This window comes from Canis lupus, chromosome 4 (assembly GCF_011100685.1).
Source record: "Canis lupus familiaris isolate Mischka breed German Shepherd chromosome 4, alternate assembly UU_Cfam_GSD_1.0, whole genome shotgun sequence".
NCBI lineage: Eukaryota > Metazoa > Chordata > Mammalia > Carnivora > Canidae > Canis > Canis lupus.
The window spans coordinates 29,762,097-29,773,391 of NC_049225.1; the positions used below are offsets into that span (position 1 = coordinate 29,762,097).

Below are 11,295 nucleotides of genomic sequence, written 5' to 3' on the forward strand. Positions count from 1 at the left end.
TCGGGTCGTGCCAGGGTTACCGGGGCAGCAGCGGGTGATGGAGATTCAGGGGTGTGTCCCCCCCCCCACCCCGACCCCGGGGACCTGAATGTGGTCTGGAAAGCGGGCTGGGAGGAGGCCCCGTGTGACGGGGGGCCGTGCAGCTGGCTAGGGTTGGCCAGGAAGGGAGGCGGCACTTGTCCCTGCCGCCCCACGCCCCTCGGCTGTCGATTTCCAGAGCCGAGGCCTGCTCATCGTCATGCCCCAGCCCCACCGTCCCCCCTCAACCGGGCGGTGTCCGTCTTTCTGGTGAATGGGGTTTATTCAGTGGTGCGGCCATCTGGGATTCTCACCTGGCTCTGTTCCCCAGACCAGGCCAGTGGGAGTGCTTTCGGGTGCACGAGGATCCTCCGTGTGACAAAAAGACCTCGGGGACCTCGCAGTGGAGGGCAAGACGGCGTGCAGCCGGGGCCCAGGGGCCGCAGGGGAGGATCCTGCCATGTGGCCCTCCAGTCATAGGCTCACCAGGGAGCAGTGAGCTCTTGAGGGGAGGTCCAGGGTGGCGAGAGCCACAACCACCCGGCCTCACGTGCAAAGCCACGTGGTTTCCACTGGGAGGCACGTGGGACACCCCCCCCCACTTCCTCTTGGCAGGGTCTTGGGGCCAGAGAAACACTGGGATCAAGAGAAAGCCCCTTGACCTGCCATGAGCCTTCCCAGCTGGTGGGCCAAGGGTCCCCCTCTCCTGCGCTGCAAGTAAGCACGGGGGTGCCTCAGACTAGCACAGTGGCCTGGGTGCCTTTGAGGACAGCCAGCACAGTTAGTGTCCCCTGTGTGGCCAGGACCCTGGGAAGCAGGTAGGGGGCACGTGCCCCCGCAGTCCTCACCCTGGGCCGCCCCTGCCCCTCAGCTGACACCTCATCTGGGCTTCTGTACTTCTTTTCCAGCTCCTTCCAGAACTCACAAATCCCGATGAGCTCCTCTCGTACCTGGATCCCCCTGACCTGCCGAGCAATAGTAACGATGACCTCCTGTCTCTCTTTGAGAACAACTGAAGCCCGCCCCTCCATTGGGGCCATCCCTCCCCACTCTGCCTCCTTCCCCGTCTGCCCCACACACACTTTGCCACTGGGAGCCCATGCCCTCCGACCGCCCCTGCTGCGGCCTTCTCAGAGCGGAGGGGCGGGAGGGTGCAGGGTGAAGGCGCTGTGGGTCTGGTGCCCGTGCCCGGAGCAGAGGCCCTGAAGACGCCCCTCGTGGTGGGGAACCGGCCCAGCGAGAGATTCAGGGGCACACGCGGACGAAGGCTTCCCGGTCCCTCTGTGTGTGCTGATTCCAAACGACCCTCCAGTGCCCCCTGAGGTTCTTCCGGTTTCTAAACTGTAACCCTGCCTCCCTGCTTCCCGGCCCAGAGCCTCCTTCAAGTGACTGTGAGCCTGAGAGAGGGGCACCCCGAGACCCAGGCAGGCCCCCTGAGCCTTGGAGGAACAGTGACGGTTGGCGGCAGTGAGAGCAGCCCAGCCACCACCACCACCACCACCACCACCACCACCCACAGAAAAGCACAAACCTCTGGGAAAGAGAACTCTCTCGGGGGCAAGGTCAGCGCTTTGACCCCTGACTTCTAAGCCAAGAGACCCTGTCAACGCGCTCTCTCAGAAAGCAGACGAACAGGACAAGACGCTGTGTTTGAGAGAGGGTGTGCCATTCGGCTTGGGGCTGGTGGGGAAGGGGGTCAGGGCCCCCTCGGGGCCAGGACGGCGCAGCGGGCCCCACGACCCCTGGACTCCGGCCTCAGGGCGGGGGGCGGCGGGCCGAGTGAGCAGAGAGCGCCCCGGGAATCCTCGTGCCCCCGCTGCAGGGGGCAGGGGCCAGGGGGGCCGAGAGGACCAGCGACTCCTGTCGCTCCCAGCCGCCCCGGCTTGTCACGACGAATCGGCTCCGCGGTCATCTAAGGGAAGGGCCAGGTGGACTTGGATGGCGAACAACCCATTTCTCTCCATGCGTCCCGTGTCCTTCCTCCTGCCCCCACCCACCACTCCCAGACTGTTAGGGGACACCCGCACCCCTGGGCCCCGTTCTCCTTCGCCCACCCTGACGGCCGGGGGCACGCCGGCGGAGAGGCGAGGGGGTGCGGGGTGCGGGCAGCAGGAACCCCAGGGCGCCCGCGGGTGTCTCATGGGCCCCTGTGCCCCGGAATGTGCCAGAATGTGCTCGCCAGCCTCATGTGGTGTCTCTGTGCTGCCCCCGGCTGTGCCCCCCCTACCACCCCCACCCTGTCCCTCCGCCCTGCAAAGCTGCCCACACTCCTGCTCACTCGAGCAGAAGCAGCCTCTGGTTTCCCTCCACTGCTTTGCTCCATCCGGCTTCCTGCTCTCGGAGTCTCCCGGGTAGCTTGTTCGGGCGTCCGTTTTGTTTGGGGGGGGGTCCTCTGTGCCCCCACCCCACCCCCACCCCCACCTAAGCCGCCTGGCCTGTGATGCTGCTGGGCCCGCAGGTCACTTGGGTCACGTCTGTGAATTCGTTGCGCCCCTCCCTGCTGCTGCCTGGGCCCCCCCCCCCCCCCCGCTTCCCGTCCACTGTCCCGCGTTCTCCATCTGCCCGTCCACCCCCTGCGGCGGGTGGTCCCCAGCACTCCCCTGGATCTGACCCGTGCAGTGGCCCCAGCTGTTGGTTTCCAGGCGCTGTACCAGACAGCCGGCGCGAGGTTTTCTGTAGGAAAGCTGCCATGGTCCCCGGCCCTTCTTTCCTTTGTCCCGTTGTCGAGGTTTTTTCAAACAGCGTGGTGTTCAGTATGCAAATCGATTATTTTAAGAATTGCTTTTGTAAATATCTTTGTGAATATTTTAGTATCGTCTTTGATAATACTCAACATTTTCACGACCTGGTTATAGCCTTTGCTGGTGTTTTTAAAATACCTTGACTCAACAACAAAGACCGAGTCCTTTTTTTTAAAAAACAACAAACAAAAACAAAAAAGCAACCAGGGCTATTTGTACAGATGAAGGGACAAAGTGCGTGGGTGGCTGTACCGTGAGTTCGATCAGGCCGCCCACCGTTCAGAGCCATCCCCGGTCGGCTGGTGGGGACTAGACGATGCCAGGTAGCACGTGGCCGTCCTTGCCCGGTGGCCGAGAGCCCTGGCAGGTGGCCACACTCCACGTTAGGCCATCTGGGAATGTTCAGACTTAAAAATGCCTTCCTTAGAAGTTCCTGCTTCCTGCTGTGCTACTTTTTCCCAGAAAGGCCTAGGGGTCCACTCTGGTTCTTACCGGGTGTCCCCACTCTGCTCACCGACCTACCCACAGCTTTCTTTCTAGTCCAGAGGGTCGATCTGCTCCCCACAGCCCGGGCTCTGGGCACCTCCCTCGACCATCTCCGCGGAAGCCAGGGCTTGGTACCAGAGGCAGGTTTCCTGGGGCCCCTCCCAAGCGAACCTCCACCAGCAAGCTGGGCAAAGAGCTTTCCCGAACCGTGGTGCCTGAAGCCCGTGCTCTGGGGACGTACACTCCCAGGCTGGTCTTGGAGCCAGGCCAGGGGTTGAGGGAGCAAACAGGTGTCCGGGGGCTGGTGACACAAGCCCCGGCGGGTGACAGATTCAGGTGGCCACAGCCTCCCCGAGCTGGGGGTGGTCCTGAACTCTGGGGAGATGCTTCCCTCATCCTTTTGGACGACTACTTGGAGCCATAAGTAACCTCAGCAAAAACGAGGCCTCATCAAGCCACTTCTCCATGACGAGCATCCACCCGGGCCATAGACACGTTTCTGCTGCCACTCCACGAGACGGACAGGGCGCCAGCGGGCAGGCGGGAAGGCCCGAGTACAGGCAATCACCCCCATCTTCTTGGTTCGAAGCTTTACCCGTGTATCATGTTTCCCTGTAGCCATTTTATTTTTTAAGAAACTTCTAATACTTTCTCCCTCACGGAAGCCTGAAACACCCCCCACCCCAGAGAGCTACACGTCTGCTCCCTCGACCTGACCATCTAGACAGGATGATGTCAGCAGCAGCGACTCAAGGGACGTGTGTACATATGTAAATGAGAAATAGAGACACGTTAACAGATGCATTCATTTCCCTTGGAATGTGTATTGTTTTTATTTTACGGAACAAAACAAAACAAAAACACACAAAAAAAAGGCTTGGAACTCCATCTTGACGTGGAAAAACTAGATCCTGTTTGTTAGCGTTTGTGAGGTCTCTCTTCTTCACACATTTGTCTCATGTAATATACTCTGACCCTGTGTGGAAAGGAATTTTTGTTCTGTTTTGTTTTTATTTTACCTACATGTACTATTTAGCTTCAGTGTACTAGTCTGCCACCTGTGTATTTTTAGGGTGCTATGGAAATAATGAAAAGAAACGGGGATTTCAGAAGAAAATTGTAACCAAATTCATACTTTGTATAATTTTTTGATATCATGATTGCAGGTGATTCACACGTACACACATAAACACACCCACAGTGCAGCCTGAAGTAACTCCCACAGAAGCCGTCATCGTCTTTGTACATCTATGTACAATGCAATCATTTCATACTTTAAAACTGGTCAGAAAACTAATTGTGATTTCTAGTCTTGCAAAGCTGTATGTAGTTAGATGATGTGACAACCTCTAATATTTATCTAATAAATATGTATTCAGATGAAACCTGTATATTAGGTGTTCATGTGGTTATTTTGTATTTAAAGATCAAATTATTTGACTATTGCTAGACATTTCTATACTCTGTTGTAACACTGAGGTATCTCATTTGCCCATGTTAATTGTTTTCTAAATAAATTGACAAAAAACGAAGGTTTGGCGAATTAGCTATTTTGTGAATTTTAAGGAGTGGTTTGGGTGTTTGTTTCTGCTTCTAAACCACCACCCCTGCCTAATCCCCCGGCAAAAAGACCCCCCCACAAAAAAAAAAAAAAAAAACCAAAACAAAACAGAAAGCAAGCCAGCGGTCAGGTGGTTTGGTGTTGAACTGGAGAAGCCCCTCCCTTGGGGGGGCCCTGGAGGAGGCCCTGGCACCTGGAGTCGGGATCATGCTCAGAACCCAGAGCACCTTTGGGTGGGACCCCCATCTGCTATAGACCCCACTCCTGGCAGTGGGACTGCTGGGGTCTCAGGGAGGGTGTGCAGTGCTGGCCGGGCCCTGAGAGCAAGCCCCTTGTGGGTTTTCTGGGTTTATGGAGCAGGAACCTATTAATCCCAAACCCCAGAGGGGCTGTGCTTTAGGTGGGCGTCTGTAGCCGCGGCCCCCACCTAGGCCACTGTCTTTTTTTTTTTTTTAAAGACCTTTTCATTTATTTATTCATGGGGACACAGAACCAAGGACACAGGCGGAGGGAGAAGCAGGCTCCCTCTGGGGAGCCCAGTGCAGGACTCGATCTCAAGACCCAACTGCTGAGCCACCCAGGCCACTGTCTTAACTATTCTTTTTTTTTTTTTTTTTTAAAGATTTTATTTATTTATTCGTGAGAGACACACGGAGAGAGAGAGAGGCAGAGACACAGGCAGAGGGAGAAGCAGGCTCCATGCACCGGGAGCCCGACGCGGGACTCGATCCCGGGTCTCCAGGATCGCGCCCTGGGCCAAAGGCAGGCGCCAAACCACTGCGCCACCCAGGGATCCCTGTCTTAACTATTCTTAAAGCCTCAGCCCTGACACAAACTCCCTGCCGTCCCTGTGTCTCCCACTGGAGTTTGGGGAAGTGAGTCTGATTCGCGGAGCCCAGCAGCAGGTCACGGCCCCCCTTCCACTCAGCTCCGGGCCTGGCCACAGGAACAGAACAGATAGGGCTGCCCAGCCTTCCCTCCACGAGGACTGGCTGAGGGCGAGTTCAAAGAAGGAAGTGGGGTCTGGTAGGCGCCCCAAAAATAGATCCCCTGGAGTGTGTCTGGAGTGGGTGCCGAAATGCAGAGCAGGAGAGTGTGCGGGCCTCCTAAGTGTGAGGGGGTGGCGGTGCCATTCCAGCAGCTCCGGGACTGCCTGTAAGGAACTGGGTGCCTGGAAGTCCCCCGCCCATGGGGCTTCTCATCATGGGGTGATGAAAGGGGTGGGGGAGGGGGGAAGTTACATTAAAAGTGGAATTCTGGTCCCTGCTAAGCCAGCCTCAGGAGGGCAGGAGGCATTTGCTGTGAGAGCCGACACCCCTCCTAGAGGAGTGACCTCCTGAGCCCCCATAGCGCAGAGGAACCCGTGAAATCCCCTGGGATGATGAGGGGGGGCACTCCTCGAGGAAATGGATGAGAAGAAAGGAGAACACCAAGAGCAGTCTGTAGGGGAACGGGGTCAGGGTGGGGATGGATCGTGAAACTTTGGTTGCAGTTGTGTCTGTGTGTCTGCTGAATCATGATGTAAAACTAATTCTTACTTGTGGGTTGTGGTTGAAAACAAAAAGTCTGAATGCCATTGCCTGAAAGGCAGGAAGTGGGCAGGGGGTGGGGAGGGAGAGGCAGGCCCCAATGCTCCCCTAACTTTACATAAAAAGCAAACCAGCTAAATACAGGCCTGTGGCTGCCTGGGGACCTGCCCACCCCACCCCAGTAACTCCTCCCCGATGGGTCACTTCCTTCTCCGGGCCTAGAACGCAAAGTCCTTAAGGACAAGGGCCTGGCCCAGGGCTGCTTGGACGGCAGCCCCCACCCAGGGCCAGACATCACACCAGCTCAGGCGTCATGTTGAGTTTCTGGTCTTCGCAACCCGCCCCTCGAAGCCCCCCACCCCCACCCCCGAATCCAGTGACTGTCCCTCCACATAGGACCACAGGGTGCTGTTGGGGAAAGTCACTTAGTCCCGCAGGTCACTGAGGGTCTCTGGCATAGTCAGAGCATAGTCTCCATGCCCCTCCCCGCCATCCACCCATGTCCCTTGTCCTGTCTTGTGCTCCAGCTTCTTGTTCAACCACCAAGCTCTAAGCAGGTTACCCAACCATCACCTAGACGTGTTCCCTGTCCCACAACCCTACCTCCGCCCTCCCTCAGCCTTATCTTCTTCTGTCCAGACCCAGAGGATGTGGTGTCCCTTCTGCAGTCAGAGCCAGCTCCTCCCCAGCCCCTGACACCACAACCTCCTTCTCTCATGGGAAGGGCTTCACCCCACCAGCCCGCCCCCTTCCGGTAACTTCCCTGGGTCTGGGGCTTCGGGCCCTGGGATCGTGAGGCCTAACAGCCCGTTGCTCTTGGAGACTGGCTCCCAGCGCTGCATTCAATGGTTGCCCTTCCTCCCTGAAACTCTTCTCTTGGATTCCAGGGCCAACCTGTCCATTGGGTCTTTAGTTCTCCTCGAGTGCCCCTGATGGTGCCTTCTTTGTCATCTTGGTGGCTTCCTGTGGCAGCGAGGTCCTGTGGAGCTCCCTCCTGCACCTGGCACGCATAGCTCACACCCTCTGTTCACCAGTGAACTGCTGTCAGCAGACAGGGACCTCCTTGCCTGGAAGGTCACCCCCACTCCAACCCCTACACCCCTGCCAGGAACCCCACAACCAAGGACCGAGTGCTCACAGCCCTCGCAGGACAACCTCTGTGCTGCTGTGTGGTCAGTGTTCCAGAGTCTTCCCTGTGGATCCGACTAGACCTTCCTTGAAGCCATGTGCTTGCTGGATCTTGTCCCCTTCCCTCTTCTGTCCCCCAGCCTCCCTAGGTGTCTCCTGTGAGTGGTCCCTCGGTGAATCACAGGAATCTGAAGGCCCGGCTCAGGCTCTGCTCCACAGCAGCAGGTGCTGGGAGCAGGCCTGGGAGCCAGCCTCTGAGGACAGGATGCTGCAGACGGTCACCCACCAGATGGGAACAGAAGGCCCGTCGCTGGTGATAGCTCCGGCGCAGGACAGCCAGGATTGGCTGTGACTGCCACCTGCGGAGGGGGGCCGCATGCAGGGGAGGTGCACCAGCTGGGGCGGTGGCTCCGGCATGTGAGACGCAGGAGGAAAGGACAGGCCTTGAGACCATGGGATTGAGTGCCGATTGCTAAGAGCCGCTGGTTCACTGAGGAAAGGGAATTACAATCTCGGATCTCTTGCTCGGCGATTTAAAAAAGTTGTGAAAGTCCGATGACAGCTCTGAAGGAAGGAAGCCTTGCAACATGCGTCTCCCACAGCAGGAGGGCGGACACGATGTGGATCAGGGCCGGAGACCTCGAGAAGGCACTTGGCGCTCTGTTCCCTTCCCTCCTACACCAAGATCAGGCCCCTAATAGGAACGGGGTGAGACCCCAGGACTTGGATGGGGACACTTGCACCAACACCTGCCCCTTGGCAAACATGTCACTTGGAGGGTGCATTATGGCCTGACTGACAGAGAAGGGAAATTTCTGAATTTGGTTCCCGGGTGAGACAGCTTGAGATGTGGGCATGAGCCACAGGGGGAGCCCCACCCAGAATGGAAAGACCGGGGTGAAAGGAATCCTTCCACTAGGCAGGGATTGGGGCAGGCACCTGCAAGGAGAAAGAAGTGATTTGAGAAAGGGGGATACACATACTCGTGGGGCAGTGCCTCGTGGCTTACTTGGTTGGATAGAGGCCTGGAAAGAGCGAGACTGGACTAGCAGGGACAGGGCCCCCTGGGAAGGAGGCACCTGGGTAGGCTGGGCAACAAGTGTGAGGATCCAGGAGCACATTTTTACACACACCAGAACGCATCCACTGCAGAAGATGGCAGGCAACCAAGGACACAGGACAATTCGGCCAGCGGACACCAGCCATTCGCTGTTCTCACCCGTCCCCCACATCTAGGATCACACAACCCGAGCTCCAGCGCAGAGCATCCTGGGAGGCAGAGATCAAGGGATACGTGAGCCTACCAGCTTCGGTTCCCTCTCTCCAAGGCTGGTCCCGCGGCTGTCACGGCTGAGTGTCCCCCCACCCCTGTCACCAGCAGAGACCATGCTGAGTCTCTGAGACATTAACATGCCCCGAGGAGACCAGCTAGCCCCTGGTGGCAAGTTTATTACCTAGGACCCCTTCTTTTTTTTTTTTTTTTAAGATTTTGTTTATTTATTCACAGAGATATAGGCAGAGACACAGGCAGAAGGGGAAGCAGGCTCCATGCAGGAGCCGATGTGGGACTCGAACCCGGGACCTCAAGACCACATCCTGAGCTGAAGGCAGACGCTCAACCACTGAGCCACCCAGGCGTCCCACCTAGGACCCCTTCTAACTTAGAAAGAACACCCTGACCAGGAATGATCCGTCCTCTGTGGGTGGGTTTGCTTCTCCTCGCTGTGGCGCCATAGGCCGTGGCCACCGTCGGGGAGCTCACTGACGTGGGCTCTCACACATCACTGCGGGCCAAGAAAGCCTACTCACAGACAGAGTGGTGGGGCTGTGACACACCCATAGGTCCCACTGGTGCCCCCGCGTGTCGCACCATGCAGAAGCTGCAGACCTGATGCCTGGGAGAATGGCCTCTGCGGGGTGCAGCTGAGCTACCCAAGGGGATGGCGTCCTGGGGGATTAGCAGCCCACCCTCCAGGCTGCACCGCACACGGCCACCCAGTGACCACCCTGTGTCTCCCAACAGGCGGGCCGATGAAACTCAACGTGAGAAGCAAGTGGGTCTAAGCAGTGCAAGGCGAGGACTGTATTCACATGGGTGCCCTACCCAAATCCCCTCTGCTGGGCCCAGGCACCCTCCCCAAGCTGCGGGAGCATTGGCTCTTCACAGCTCACAGCAGCCCTTTCTCTAGAAAGTGGCCCTGAGGTGCCAGGAGCTGCCTCATCTGGGAAGTGCCACCCTCTTGGGGGCAGCCCACAATGGCCAATACAGAGTATAAAATGCCAGGTGTCTCTCCTTAGGGGGAGACTACCCTGTGGCGTGCTTGTGCCCCAAAGCCCTCGCTTTGTGATCTAGCCAAGGGGGGGACCTCTCCCTGCCCCACTCCCCTCTTATAGGTGGCTTCAGGTGAGCCACACCCCTCAGTACATCAACTGTGCAAGAATCCCTGCCTCAGGCTCTGCTTCTGGAGAACCCCACTCAAGGCAACAGCTCTTTGCTCTCGCATTCTCTGACTGGTGGCCTTGTACCCTTTCTGAAGTCTGCAAGCTCTCCGTGTGCATCTCAGCCTCTCCTATGACCTTGACAACTGCGCTTTATCTCTGGTTCTTGCACACTTTTAAAATTTTTTAATACTTCATTTTTCCAACAACGTTGAAGTAGCTGGAAAATATTGGAAAAAAACGGACAAAATGGGTGATAAAACTTGTTATTTTAAACTTAAATATTTCATTTATCCCTGAAGCAGGATCTATGATCATTTTACTTTCCTATCTTCAGTAGAAGCAAATTCATCAATAATACCTTAAAAATGTACTCGTTACCTATCTGCTTTTCAGCTATGGGATTTGGCGTGTTTTATCATTTCTCACGATCTAGTGCCAAGCTTAAATAATTTCACATTGATTTCAGCTTACTAGAACCTCATTCACAGGACCCCACTGTGTCTATTATTGTTAAAGAAATGATCAAGCCCGCTTCTAAATTTGCATAGGATTGCACTGGGCAAAATCTGTGAATCGGTTTTATTTTTATTTTTTATTTTTTTAAGATTTTATTTATTTATCCATGAGAGACACACACAGAGTGAGAGGCAGAGACATAGGCAGAGGGAGAAGCAGGCTCCATGAAGGGAGCCCGATGTGGGACTGGATCCAGGAACTCCAGGAGCATGCCCTGAGCCGAAGGCAGATGCCCAACCACCGAGCCACCCAGGTGTCCCATGCAAATCAGTTTTAGAAGAAAAAGCATGATGGTATTTTTTTAACGTATTAAAATTGATATTTGCATCTGCTGACTTATACATTTGATTTCTTTCATTTTTGTTTATTTTCTAATTCAGATATCATATTCATCTATCTTCCTATGTTTAAAGTTTTGATGATTTGAATCATTTTTTAATATTTAATCTGACATCTTATCTCCATCCCAAAGGCTGTCCCTGAAATTCAAGACTATAACATCATATCCTATCTGGACAATACAGAGCTTTTAAACTTGTCTCCTTGCCCCAGTCTTGCTGTCTTCAGACACCCTGTGATACAGACTTCCATCATTGAAATGTGGTTCTCCTAACCTTCCAGGCTACCTGGGAGTATCCCACCCACCCCCCGACCCCGTACAGGTGGGCCCGTCTGCACAATTCTGGAAAACAGGTTGTGTGCCTAAATAATGTGGGTCACTTCTAGGCCACAGCATTTAGCTGCCACTGTGAGGATCCCCAGCATGCTGGTCCCCTGCCACATGACAGGGAGGTTATGGGCTATAAATGATGCACCTGCAGGATGGTGGAGCCTCTATCAGCCTGGGTCCCTGAGTGGCTTGTGGAACTGAGCA

At 55.8% G+C, this 11,295-nt stretch overlaps 1 protein-coding gene across 8 annotated transcripts in view; it reads left to right on the plus strand.

Annotated features, from left to right (window-relative positions):
• The window catches only part of ZMIZ1 (zinc finger MIZ-type containing 1), a 231,297-nt gene extending 226,520 nt beyond the window's left edge, over positions 1 to 4,777 (plus strand). For all 8 annotated transcript variants that reach the window (XM_038534458.1, XM_038534464.1, XM_038534461.1 and 5 more), the window contains one exon: positions 927 to 4,777. In XM_038534458.1, coding sequence (XP_038390386.1) covers positions 927 to 1,034 — 108 coding nt within the window. In that variant the 3' untranslated portion in view covers positions 1,035 to 4,777. The remainder of the gene's footprint in view (positions 1 to 926) is intronic.
• Positions 4,778 to 11,295: the final 6,518 nt, after the last annotated feature.